The 14616-nt window shown below is 34.9% G+C and overlaps 1 protein-coding gene across 2 annotated transcripts in view; it reads right to left on the bottom strand.

Annotated features, from left to right (window-relative positions):
- Window positions 1–209: 209 nt before the first annotated feature.
- BRMS1L (BRMS1 like transcriptional repressor) overlaps window positions 210–14616 on the bottom strand; it is a 31826-nt gene continuing 17419 nt past the window's right edge. Inside the window, exons 5-10 of one of the 2 annotated variants that reach the window (XM_069464276.1) lie at window positions 8264–8360; window positions 7156–7239; window positions 6422–6486; window positions 5340–5379; window positions 3229–3355; window positions 210–1821 (exon numbers count right to left, since the gene is read on the bottom strand). In XM_069464276.1, coding sequence (XP_069320377.1) covers window positions 1704–1821; window positions 3229–3355; window positions 5340–5379; window positions 6422–6486; window positions 7156–7239; window positions 8264–8360 — 531 coding nt within the window. In that variant the 3' untranslated portion in view covers window positions 210–1703. Of the gene's footprint in view, window positions 1822–3228; window positions 3377–5339; window positions 5380–6421; window positions 6487–7155; window positions 7240–8263; window positions 8361–14616 lie in introns of both variants that reach the window. The other variant, XM_069464273.1, reaches the window with a different exon arrangement.

Genomic DNA, 14616 nt, shown 5'->3' with positions numbered 1-14616 from the left:
CCTTTATTTTTAAATTAAATATAACTCAGCTGTCTTGAACATCTAAATATACCCCAATAGAGGCTGAATTGTGGTTTAGAGAAACAGACACATTTGTGCAGCACTCCATATGTATTGATATAAACTGACTCAAATCCTTCTTCAAAGTGCACAGGTTATAAATACTAAAAGAACTAAACACACATAAGTAATTCAAGACACTACAGATGACACTCAAACACATCTTTTTATTATATACTAAATTTAAAAATACAAATCTTATTAAAAATGCTTATCAAACATTGTATACATAAGTACTGTGAAATACTATTGGGTTATGACATTATGTACATTTGCTAAGGTTAATTAGAAACAGAACAAAGTAGCATAACTTTGCTGATATTGAATTTCAGAAGTCAAATGTTTTAAAATTTGGCAACTGTGAAGTAGTGATCTGCATAGGAAGATGTTTGCAGAGGTAAAATAGTAAGAAAACAAACGGAATCATGCAGATATTCCTGCTCTAAGTGTTAATAAGTAGATTTCTTCCTCATCCTCTTAAGTCTTATTGTAACAGAAATTAAAGTGCACAAGACCACCAGGAATACTTGATTTGGTTGTACCCTAAATACATACTACAGCCAATGTGCTGCCATATTAGGGGTTTCAATTCTTTGTACTGTTCCTGAGGCTTTGGAAGTTAATTTTGAATGTGGCTAAGGGAGGCCAACATTTTCTAAATTGCACCAAATGGCCTTAAGGTATAGAAATACCAAAGATAATAATATTAACTTGGGAATAGATTCAAGGAAATGATCCCTGTCTATTTTGCCCTAGGAATAAAATTAGAATAAGGACCTAGTTTTACCTCTGGAAAATGCTTACTAAAAATCTTTTTCGAAAGATCAGACATGTACAGCAAACACCACAATACTGTCAGTTACTGTTCACCCATTTATATACTGCATCATAAATACCAGGTATAAATACTACCCTCTAAAGGGTCACAAGAAATACAGGTAGAAGCATGTTATCACTTGACACATATTTTACTAATTAACATTAAGTATAATTTGTAAAAATAGGTCACCATCATACAATCAAGGAAGAGGGGAAGGACAGCGGCTATTCTACAAAAGTGCTCCTTTTTAGCTTTCAAACCCAATAGCTTAATTTTGGGTAAAACAAGATTGTAAGGTAAGGCCATCAGTTCTAAATAAGCTGATGATGCCATATCATATATACATATTCATATATATATGTTTAAATTTCAGTTCTGATTTAACACTAATGTACTAATACAAACCATTTATAGGAAAACATTTTATCAGTCATATTTACAAACACATGATGAATGACAAAGATACACAAAATGTTTTAAATTGCAGATAAATGTAGTCATAGTTCACTAAAGATAAGACAAATTTGTATAACTTTTTTAAAAACTGAAGAAAAATGTTCAGAAAGAAACCCCTACCATATACAGTATAACTATTGGTCATTAGACCTAAGAGGCAAATAAATGTAATGATCATGATTAAACTTTTATTACTGTTTCTTTTAATAACATATCAATATGAGGTCTACTTAGAGTACTACCTACAAATACACATTCTCTCACGATTCAATGAGAATATTAAGTTATTGAATACATTTTTTACTCCCATGACACATCACACTTGGTAACACTAATAAGGTAGATTTAAATAACACTTAAATTATGATTACGAATGTTTAATTGAATATTTTCCTTTCTGTAGCTGTGAAATGTAAAGCTTAGATTTGCTTCCATCAGGCCTCTTAAACCAAACTTCATCATGGTTAATTGTTGTAATTACAGCACTAAAAGGAAAAAAAAAAGAATGAATGAGTGAATTACAATATGCCTCCTCAACTCATTTTAGATTACTAGCTATAAAACCAAACTCATTGGGACTACAACAGTAGATTCAGCATTCATTTACCAGAGTGCTGTGCTATTAGCAGGGCATGCTGTCAAAAATATCACATTCAGCAATACTTAATAGATCATCTTTCTTTTCTTAATAGAGTTGGTAAAATTCACTTTCTATTAGAACTATTAAATGTACATCTTTCCTACTCTATTCCCACCCCCCAAAAACAGAGTGGTACTAAATGCACCATATGGTATTACACCCCAACTCATATCAGCCTTGGCTACAGGAAATCTTTCAAATGTAATACTAATCCTCAATTTCCAGTGTCAAACCATCTATAGTACTTACATGAATTTTTTTGACACTACTAATTTTTACGTAGAAATTTTTAAAAAAATAGATTTGTGTTTTATCCTTCTATGCTGTTTCATCTCTTTTTTAACCACTTTTATATTAAGTAGTAGTAAAATGTCTCAAAAGTAATAAAGAATCCAGGAGTATCATATATAACCTAGTAATTAGATCAATGAGGTTCTATGAGAAAAGTTACTGTACACAATGTTCCTGGAATTCTAAAAATTTAAAGATGAAATTATAATCCAATTAAAGCCACTGTATTTAGGGAATGAGTATTCTAGACTAAATTCAAATGTTTTATTTACTGCTGATACCTCAAAAAAGATATTTTCTTACTATAGCAGGTTATTACTCTGAGAATTAACTCTTAAACTACTGAAGGAAGGAAAGCTGATTAACAATATTTTCAAAAAGCCACAACCAGATAAAACTCACAAGGCTATATAAATAATTATATAAAATTTATTTAAGCCTAGACAAATTCTTGAGACTTTTAAAAGGCAGTTTTCAGTTTTCAAGTTATACTTTAATTACTATCACTCTTAAGGTTTTCATTTATTTTCCATTTGTTTTCTACTCTAATTGATAAAAATTCTTTTTATCCAAAATACTGTAACATACCCAAAAAAGTTAAGGATTACTAAATCCACCAAAGATTCATAATAGTCTGGTTTGAAGATCATTATATTAAGATCACAATAATTCACCTACTATAAGAATTAACAAACAGGATCAGTTAACTGGATAAATAATTTCAACATCTCCACTTGTGTTAATGCTTGTGTTCATGAACTTATTATGAAGACTGGTGTATAAATATTAACACTGTTATACACATACAATCAAGTCATATGGCCAGTGAAAAAAAGATCTTCAGGCAACTAATGATGTATTATGAATGCACTACAGAGGGAGCAGATATTTTATTGACATCAATGTTGTAAACTATAATACCGAGCCACACTGAAATAATAAAGGTTTTTTTTTTTTTTACCTTGTAGGACATTCATCTTTTTTATCAATACATATTGTTTGTCCACGTATATACCATTCACCATCATAATATAGTCTTCCCTCTTCAGACCTAGCACTGTGCAGATGTTTTTCCAGTTTCACAGGTGCTAAAGGGATCAGTTCAAAAACTGTTATATTAATAAGACATTGTCAGAAGAACAAAAGGGCCAAAATATTAAGAATTAACACCACTCCATGCACATATATGAAAAAAACACTAAAAATACTTCTTAAATAGCAAACCCAAAATCAAATAAAAAAAGAATTTGATTTCTCCCATTCTTTTATATAATTCACTAAGTTTTTAATATAACTACTGAACAAAGCTACACATTGAACAATAAATCATCAGTTAAGAGACAAGTGACAGAAAGGGAAGCAGGTACATTATTGATTTCTAGTGCTAATTTTAAGCAGTAGTTAAAATATCAATCAGCATATTGCCATTGAAAATTACACTTTTTATATTTTCTCCTCTGCAGGCATCTGACACTTCCAAAGCAGCACAGTTTAATATACATTCCAAAGTTCCCCAGGCCTTTAATTCTAAGAAAGGAAATGTCCTAAGTAGAACTTTTATTTCTAAATCCCAGAAATGGTTTGGCATTAGTCAGATAAACTCATACAGGGAAAAAAACATTCTTCATGGAAACACACTGTCAAAAGTATACCATGAAGTAGGCACTTCATCATTCAAAAGTCACCTCCTGCAAGAGGTCTTCCCCAACCAGCCTACCTACTCCCCAGTTAACTGTCATCACAACTGTATACTTCCTTCATAGCAGTTATCATCTGTAACTATCTCCTTAATTATTTATTTATATATCTATGATTCCACCTCCCGCAAGGAGGCTCCAGGAGGTCCATCTCTATCACTATTGTATTCTCAGAGCCTAAAATAGAGACTAAAATAGTGCCTGTTATGTAGAAAGAGTTCAATGAGCATTCATTCATTCAACAAATATTGTCTTGAGTACTTCCTATACACAAGGAACTGTGCTGGATTCTGGGAAAAAAAAAAATTGTGACTAAAAGAGATATGGTTCTAGCCTTTGTGGAGCTTACAATCTATCAGGAGATAGACAAACAAGTAAACACACTAAAAAGTACAAATTGAGGTAAGTGCTATAAATACAACTAATAGGAGACAATACTAAAGATAACAAGGGTGGGAGGGAGACCCACTCAAATAGGGCAGTGATATTCTTAAAGGAATCTCTGACTCAAAAATGTTAAAAACCACTGCTCTAGAGATTTAGGCAGTTGCCCTGGCAGTTAATTCCCAAGGGCAGTAATTTAGTATAATACTGCTGTGATTGCCTGACATGATATGAAGTTTAAAGGAATCCTTGAACTAAAGATAAAAATGGAAATTGATCTCTTATAGATTACTTTACCTGTTAGAATGTGACTAGAAATTCCTTTTCTAAGTATTTAGAACATGTCTTTTAAAAAATCTAGCTTCATTGTTCTTAGAAGGATTAGGAAATCTCATCTACAGTGAAAGAAGGCAGAAACAGAGAAAGTTATCCTAGACACTAATGTCCATCACGACTTTGGCAGTGATTTTAAACTTTCAAAAAACATCAAGGAAGGGTAATTTGATGTGAATTTTACTAAGGCATATCAGAATGTGTAAATGTTAGTGGTGGGTACATTTCTTTGATGGACTCCACTGTCAGCAGTCTAATCTCTCTCCTCAGAAAATGTGCACACAGAAAAAATTTTGTACACGATTTCAGAGGACACAATTTCAGAACCCTTGAAGTCAATCCACGTATTCCAAAAATCTCCGCTACAGAATTACTGAGCCCATATAAAATACAGAATAAATACTTTTTGAGTTACTGAGCCATTATTAGCAATAGCAATGTAGTTGAATATTGAAAGAAGAATTATACTGCATCCAGAAATTATGAAACTTTTACATGAAACAAATGACTCCAGAAGAATTCCTCATAATTACAGGTATGGTATTCACTAATAAAATAAAACCACTGACAGGGGAGCTCTTTAGTATATAGATGATTTAACAACCGATTCAACAAGTCTCTACAGAGAATATTTCTCAATTCAGATAAAATGACTTACGTTCTGTTTTCACTCTATGTGGACCCAGGGTAGCCATTGCCTTAATTTAAAAAAAAGAGGAAGAAAGAAGTTGTCTGAGTTCAGACTGAAAATTTATTTTGGTATCTACTTAATATACATAACACTACTGATTAGCTCAATAACAAATATAGTAAATATAATCATTAGCTGCTCTAACAAAATTTTTAATGTCCAAGACCATAAGGAATGTACATAAAAAATAACAATTTCTCCCAGAGGTGTTTTCAATACCTGAAATAATCTCTAACCCTCAACTAAGAAGTTTATAAAAATGGAAAAATTTAATCAGGAAAATAAGCCTCCACTTTCAAATAAACACAGAAAAACGTATAATTCTTGAATATTTAACGACAGAATGTACGACATACAATAAGAGTTCAAATGGTCACTTTTGTTTGTTTAATAAATATTTATTCGAGTGCCTTCTACAGCCAGGACTGGGCTAAGGACTAGGCACAGGATGGTGATATTATTCTTATTTTGGGGCAAACTAAATCAATGCTTTTCTGTACTTTTACATAAATTATTATTTAAAAAATACAATCTGGGCCAGGCACAGTGCTAACGCCTGTAATCCATCACTTTGGGAGGCCGAGGCAGGAGGATCACGTGAGGCCAGGAGTTTGAGACCAGCCTGGGCAACATAGCAAAACCCCATCTCTACAAAAAATTAAGAAATTAGCTGGGCATGGTGGCGCACACCTATAGTCCCAGCTACTTGGGAGGCCAAGGCAGGAGGATCGCTTGAGCCCAGGAGTTTGAGGTTACAGTGAGCTATGATGACACCACTGCACTCCAGTCCAGGCAACAGAGTGAGACTGTCTCAAAAAAATAATAATAATAAAATAAAAAATACAATTAAACTGCTGACATGTCTTTAATTCATAAAATATTCTTGCAGTCACTGTTATCTGTAACAGTATTGACTGTCTTATAAAAAAAGTTGCAAAAGCAAAGCATATTTATAATAATCATATTCTGATACATTAGTGAAAAACCATAGAATCTAAAAAAAGTAAACTACAAAAATATACTTGTGTTTCATTGCTTTTTAATCATACCTTCCTAATTGTTGTCCAGTCTTCGAGAATATCAAGATCTTGTAGCATATAAACTATATATGGACGTTGAAAAGTCAAGGTCAATTTAGCTGTAAGAATATCACACTTTGAATTATATTTCCGAAGATCTAGTTTTCAGAGAATAGAACAATGATTTATGGACATAATCCTTCGGTATCCTGAATTCTGGCTTCAGATTATTCTTTAAGTCGCTTAGTACCAGGATAAATACATTCTAGTACTTCTAATGCCATAAGCCCATTCCCTTAATTCTGTGATATCATTGATTGTAAGATACACCACTAACCTAGTTACTGTTTTTAAGGTGGAGGGGGAAATGAGACGGGGCAAGGGCATGGTACCATAGGGAATGCCAAGATTGAGTGCACATATTAATTCACACTCCAATTTGAGAAACATTAAAAAAATTTTGTTAGGGTATACATGAGAATTAAACAATCATGCTATATACTAAACAGCTGTTTCACATCAAAGCCTTTATGAACTACAAAGCCATAATAATTTTCAAAGTTGAGATCATGACCAAATCTCTTCTCCCACCTCTCTTAATCTAAATTGTATCTTCTGCTTCCAATCAGGTTTATAAATCATCTCTTGCTTATTACAGGATCATGTAAATAAAGTCAATGTGTACAAATAAAAGTTATAAAGGTATGCATGATGCAAAAATGTACACCAAGGGGAAAAAACCCAGAAAATTTGGAAAAGGATATCTGAAACAACAACAGGCTTCTTTTTATCAGGACTGAAAGGATCCTTCCTCTTTTTTCTTGACTGAAGCTCATCATTCCACAGCTCTGGCAGGTAAATAAAAATTTAGTATTAGCTGATTTCTGCTGATCAAAGGAGGAAAAGACAGTAATCTTATGGTGGCTATTTAATTACATAGAAAACTGTATAAAACTTCATTGGTGGCTATGTATGTATACATAAGACTGCATATAATTTCATGAACAGTTATATGTTTATCAATTTTCCTCTGTCTTTGTTAAAGCAAAAATTAAGTTGGCAGTTAATAAGAATTGATGAGTATATGCCAGGTATTTTGTAAAATATATATTACATGCAATATCTCACCTAATCTTCAAAGCTACCTCTGAGGTAGGTATTATTATTACTCCCCCTTGACAGACAAGGAGACTAATTGAGAAAAGCTAAGTAAATGTCCATGGTCACCCCATTAGTAGCTGAGGGAACGAACAGTGGCATTAGAGCTCAGTTTGTCTAACTCTACCATGTCTACTCTATACCAGAAAAATAAAATTTATAACAGATAAAGTAATACTTATTCCAGAACTGTAGGATAACCTAGTAAACTGCCAATCAAATATAGGAAAACTCTAAATAATACCCCTGAAAAAGCCTATTTTACATTGGACTGATCTAATTATTAATGTTTCTCCTTTTTCTGAAACAAAAATCTACCTCCCTATAATGTCTATCAATTTGCCCTAGCTTGTCTGATGCCAAAGAGAAAAAGGTTTTTATTCTTTCTTCCACATGACAGTTTTTTAAGACTCAGAGGGAAAAGCATATACTATAGCTGTCTTCCAATACTACTCTTACAGTAGATTCCTGTCACACTTCTACTTTGTCCCTTTTCATGTGCTCCATTTTTTACATCTTTCTAAAATGTGAGTTCAAATTAAAGTAACAATCACAATCATATCAAATTTTTTAGGAGCTTTCCCTTTTACCCTCTTGTTGGGACACTTCATTTATATAACATTAATATTAGAAGAATAAGATATTATGAGACACACTGCAGTGAGCCAAAGGTTTAGTGTCACTTAAACATCATGATAACATCATTCCGCTTACCTGACGTAATATCAATGCTGTGCCTATCCTCTTCAAGTCTTCTTATTTTCTCCTCTAGTTCACTCTGGACTGTATCATACAACAAAAGCTTTTCACTCTGGAAAAAAGACAGATTATACTGAAGAAGAAAGAAAAAAATTGACCTATCTTAGAGTACCAAATAACTTACTCTTAAAGTACTTTAATATATGGTGCTTTTGTTTGCTTTCTCAGTTCAACTTAAAAATTTTAAAGGAGGAATATCTAATACATGAAAGAAATAAAACAAAACATAGAATCTAAATATAGATTTAACTATATGCAATTACATTCTGTATAAGAACATCTAAATTTATGCATGATAAAGAGGTAAATATTTATTTCATAAAAAACTCATTGCAAACTCCCATGTCCCCTTTTAAATATAAGCAGGTCCAACCTGTCACCATAATAAAAAAACTTGTTCTATAAAGTATATTATTATAACATAGATCACATTTTCTCATAGGAATGATAATTGGGCCATTATTCCTCACTATCTCAACATCATATTAAAATATAGACTAATATAACACAAAAAGTATGATTCAAGTATAAATTTTATAATCATTTAAAATAATTCAATTATAGTCTAAATTATAAAGTTACAGACTAATTACATCCAAATCTCTCTGCAAAACTATAGACAGACTGACTTGCTAAAACAGACAAGACTGGCAGATCAGACTAGAACTCAGGTCTACTAATCTTAGTCCATCGTTTTTAATTATATAACATTGTAGCCCTTATTTTAAAAACCATAAAATTTATATAACATATAAAGATTGATCAGATAAAAAGCCTATGACAGATTCCCAACCCACCCCCCACATGCTTACTAAGATATACAACTACATAGCCCAGATATGACTGTCTTGTGGAAGCTCCTGGGATAGAGTTAGATATGACTTCCTATGGAAGACATAGGCCATGCTATATAGGCAGCAATTCCTATATAGGCAGCTATATAGGCAGTCAATCATGAAGCCCTCTCTATTACAGTTTGAAATTTAGAATCTACAAATGCTTGAAGGGTTTCGACATGGCAGGGAAAAGATGGTTTTTGTCAATTTGAGACAAGCCAGGAACTAGAGAGAAAGCAAAGCTAAAGAAGACTGAAACTAGATCTCATATGAAAAATTGTCTCCATGCATGCTGTTCTCTGTACATACTTCCTTTTGCTTGTTCTCCTGCCTTTGGTAAAGTCTTATGAAATATTCTAGCCTTATCTACATTGTGCTACAAGAATTGGTAAATGTTTTACGGAGAAAAATTGGGAGAGCAGGCCCCCTCCACAGTCAAGATAGTGTGGTAGCTATAAACAGATCCAATTTCCCCAACCAAAGATGAGTCTTAATGCAGAGCTGGAGTCATAAAGCTTTTGCTTTTAAGAATATGAACATTTAACTGGTGTACTCTTTCCTTCCTATTGATAAATTTTCCCTAGGCCAAGGAAAAATTCTGAAATAAATCCACTTTTTATGATTTTAAGAAAAGTCACTACGAGACTGAAATGTTTGAAACTTAGAAGGCAACTCTAAAGATAGTAAAGGTATACTTTAAAGCTGCAGTCCTCAACCCCTGGGCTGTGGACCAGTACCAGTCTGTGGCCTATTAGGGACTGGGCCACAGAGCTCCGCCACTCTCCCTACCCACCCCTCAGGCCATAGAAAAACTGTCTTCCATGAAACTTAGGAACTGGGGGGTGGGCGAGTGAAGCTTCATCTATACGGTCACTCCCCATCGCTCCCATCACCCACATCACCACCTGAGCTCTGCTCCGCCTCCCCGCCCACTCCCCCACCCTGTGGAAAAACTGTCTTCCATGAAACCAGTCCCTGGTGCCAAAAAGGTTGAGGACCACTGCTTTAAAGTATACAGATAGAAGTGCCTTGAATATATTTTCATTCTTATTTCCCTTTTTTAAAGAAAGTTCTTTTCCTTTTCTCCAACCTTGTAAGACCCTCAAAAGGCTCCCCTGAAGAGGAAGGCAGTCATAATAGAATAGCTAAAGGATACCTGGAAAAGAAAGGGCCAAACTCCCTCGCCTGGTGCCTGTAGAGGTTTCCGTGTTCAAAAGATAATTTTGGTTTTTAAAAATACTACTTATGGCCGGGCGCGGTGGCTCACGCCTGTAATCCTAGCACTCTGGGAGGCCGAGGCGGGTGGATTGCTCAAGGTCAGGAGTTCGAGACCAGCCTGAGCGAGACCCCGTCTCTACTAAAAATAGAAACACATTATATGGACACCTAAAAATCTATATAGAAAAAATTAGCCGGGCATAGTGGCGCATGCCTGTAGTCCCAGCTACTCGGGAGGCTGAGGCAGTAGGATCGCTTGAGCCCAGGAGTTTGAGGTTGCTGTGAGCTAAGCTGACGCCACGGCACTCACTCTAGCCTGGGCAACAAAGTGAGACTCTGTCTCAACAAAAAAATAAATAAATAAATAAAAATAAAAATAAAAATACTACTTATAAGTACATATTTGGCTTCAAGATCCCACATCCCTCCAATCTCCACACCTAGACTTATTAAACCTGTTCACTAAACCCTTCCCCAGGCTGACAGCTAGGCTATTTCTTATCAGGGCAGCTTTAAGGAAAGTTGTCCCAAGATACCATTTTTGTATCAATCTCACACTGACCTGTGTTCAGAACCAACTCCCCTTTGGCAGTTCCCTGACTCAGGTACCTCACAGTTCTCAACTTCTGTCAGGACTGGAGCCCTGGGAGATTCTGAAGGGCTAACATTATCAGAGAGTGACACATTAAAAAGCTACAATAGTTTTTTTGGTTTTTTTTTTTTTTTTTTTTTTTGAGACAGAGTCTCACTCTGTTGCCCAGGCTAGAGTGAGTGCCGTGGCGTAAGCCTAGCTCACAGCAACCTCAAACTCCTGGGCTCAAGCGATCCTCCTGTCTCAGCCTCCCGAGTAGCTGGGACTACAGGCATGCACCACCATGCCCGGCTAATTTTTTCTATATATATATTTTAGCTGTCCATATAATTTCTTTCTATTTTTAGTAGAGACGGGGTCTCGCTCTTGCTCAGGCTGGTCTCGAACTCCTGACCTTGAGCTATCCACCCGCCTCGGCCTCCCAGAGTGCTAGGATTACAGGCGTGAGCCACCGCGCCCGGCCAGAATAAATTTTTTAAAAACTCAGAAGCAGACCCTGGTTATGAGAAAATGATAAAAGTGACTTTTTAAATTTCCTGGAAATCTGATGATGATAAATGACAATTAAAAAATGAGTTTAACTATATCCTGAGCATTTTTTGCTTTACATTATAAATAAAAATAGACTAAAGAGTTAAATTTATAAAATGAAATCTGAAAGAATTTTTTTAAATATTAGAAATTTTTCAGAACTGAAGATATGAGTTTCCTGATTAAAAGGTTCCTCTGAGTATCCAGCACAATGAATGAAAAAAGAACCAGAGCAAGGCACATTATCTCCCAATTCCACAACACCAAGAATAAAGAGAAGATCCTAAAGGTATTCAGGAAGAAAGTAGGACACATACAAAGTATTAGGAATCAAAATGATGGACTTCTCAAAAGCAATGCTGGAAGCTAGAAGACAATGGAACAATGCCTTCAAAATTCTGAGAAAACATGACTACTAACTAGAATTCCATACTTTTAAGTATGAGAGTAAAGATGTTTTTGGGCTTGGCACAATGGTTCATGTCTGTAATCATAGCACTTTGGGAAGCCGAGGCAGGAGGATCACTTGAGGCCAGGAGTTTGAAACTAGTCTGGGCAACGTAGCTAGACATTGTCTCTACAAAAAATTTAAAAAAATAAAAATTAGCCAGGCATGGTGACATGCACCTGTAGTCCCATCTACTCAGGAGGCTGAGGCTGGAAGATCTCTTGAGCCCAGAAGTTCAAGGCTGCAATGAGCTATAATCTCACCACTGCACTCCAGCCTAGGTGACAGAGCAAGACCCCACCTCTAAAAAAAAAAAAAAAAAAAAAAAAGATGCTTTTAAACAGGAAAGATGTGATGGTTTTAAAACATGTCAATAATTCTTTGACATATAACTTCAAAAAGTAGAGACTAATTCTCTCTTGAATATGGGCAGTACTTAGAGACTCACTTCTAATAAACAGAATGTGGCAGAAATCTAGGTCATAAAAAACACTGTCACACTGTCTTGCTCTTAGATCACTTACTCTAGGAGAACCCAGCCACTAGGTCATAAGGACACTAATTAGGCAGTGGAGAGATCCATGTGAGAAGAACTAGGGATTACAACCAAGAATTGGCAACAACTTCCTAGCCTTATAAGTCAGTCACTCTAGAAGCAAATCCTCCAGCCTTAATCAAGCCTTCAGATAACTGCATCCCTGGCTGATATCTTCAATGAACCTTAATGTGATTCCCTGAGCCAGAACCACCCAACTAAGTTGCCCCCAAATTTCTGGCCACTGAGATCACAACATAATATGTTTATTGTTTTGTTAAGCCACTACGTTTTGGAGTAATTCATTACAAAGCAACAGACAATGAACATAGGATTCAAAAAACTAACGTCTATTTACCCTTTCTCAGGATGCCACTGAAAGATATACTCTACCAAACTGAAAGAGAAAATGAGACACAGTGGAAGAGAGGGGAAGGGAACATCCAGGTGAAGGGTAAAGAGATGCCCCACGAAGACAGAAATGCAGATGGCCTAGAAAACATCTGAAGGATGGAGCAGGAGGACAGATTTGTGGGGTGTGGGTGGTGGGGGTGGAGGGCTTGCTGCCAGGAGGGAGCCCTTCAGAAGAAAATGGGGCTAATGGATTATCTGATACATTTAATAACGTAGAAAACAGCATTAGGACTTCAGTATCTGACAGAAGCAAACACAAGGGCCTTTTCCAGATCATTCTAGAAGTTACCAGAAGACACTGTTTACAATGAACTTTAAAGGGAGAAGCTGTTTTGACCTTTACTGAACATGAGTTTAAATCCTCAGATAGTTGAAAACTTATCACAGATCCCATGCTTATTTGGATTTTTCTTGAGTCCATTAGGTAACATGCATTTTATCTTGCTGAATACTCAGGCTTTGTGAAAAATCAATAAAACTGTACATGTTTGGTTTGACTTAAAAAAAAAAAAAACAGCATTAGGATGGTTTTATAGATCTGCTGGAATCTCTGGAAAGAATTGATAAACACAGAGAAAACTAACAAACAATAAATGAAGCAATTATTAATTCCAAGATTTTAAAAAATGTACAAGAATAGTTTTAAGCACAGTATAACTCTTGGCTCGGTGAACAATATTTATAATTAAAAGAAAAATAAAAATTTTTACATAATATTAGAAAAATGGGATAGGGAAATCCTCAGCTTCCATAATAGAAAACCAATAGATAATGTCTAAAACTGCTATTATTTAGAAATATGAGGGTAAATTCCAGAAGCAGTAGGTAAAAGAGTTAAATAGATAATTGCCACGTGATACAGAATTTAGAAGTAGAACAGGAAACTACTGTTTTTCATTATAAGCCTGTGCCTTCAAAACATATATACACATTACCTGCTAAAAGCAAATTTTTAAAAAGAATATTTAGAACCATAGCATCCTCATGAAATACTCACAGTATGCTCATGAAATGCTGCTTGAAAATGAATTAGGATATAAAATAGTACATACGGAATCATCCCAGCTATGTTTAAAAATATATATAAACATACACTTATTAACAGTGATTACCTCTGGTTTGTAGATTGTGCTTGATTTTAGTTCCTTCTTTAGACTTATTTCTCAAGTTTTCTCAACAGATACTTATTAATGTTATAATCAAAAAAAATTAAGTAAATAGATAACCAAAAGATCAGAGCCTTGAATAGCTCTCACCTATCTTCTCAAGAACTGGAACCCTAACCCTTGAAGGCCTCTAGCTGAGACCTTGCTACCACCTGCTGTCAGATCTTAATACTCATCTCAAGCCCTGTGGTGAGGTTTAAATGAGGTAACCTAAATAAAGCATCTCCACCTGACTTAGTGTCTGGCACATTGTATTAACAGTATCCAATACATGTGATTTCCTTCCTTAATTTTATACAAACCACTGGCTGCCTCTATTGCCTCTGTGAGTTTTAGGTATACTTTATGTGTGCATACCTATGTGGGCGCATCCAGTCTCTGGTCCTGTCTCCTCCTCTCTATCTGCTGCTAAACAAACATTTATTCTGACAATTAGCAGCGTATCTCCCTTCTTTCCACTTTCCTTGCCTCTCAGAGGAATTTCTATACAAGTCAAATGTAAGAATAAGCAGATAAAAAGCCCTGAATAATGAAATTCAGATTTGTTGGTAAACTGCATTAATGATTA

The sequence above is a fragment of the Eulemur rufifrons genome, chromosome 2, assembly GCF_041146395.1.
Source record: "Eulemur rufifrons isolate Redbay chromosome 2, OSU_ERuf_1, whole genome shotgun sequence".
In the NCBI taxonomy this organism is placed as follows: domain Eukaryota; kingdom Metazoa; phylum Chordata; class Mammalia; order Primates; family Lemuridae; genus Eulemur; species Eulemur rufifrons.
The sequence above is the reverse complement of the archived record's forward strand: the minus strand, read 5'-3'. Positions and strand labels throughout refer to the sequence as shown.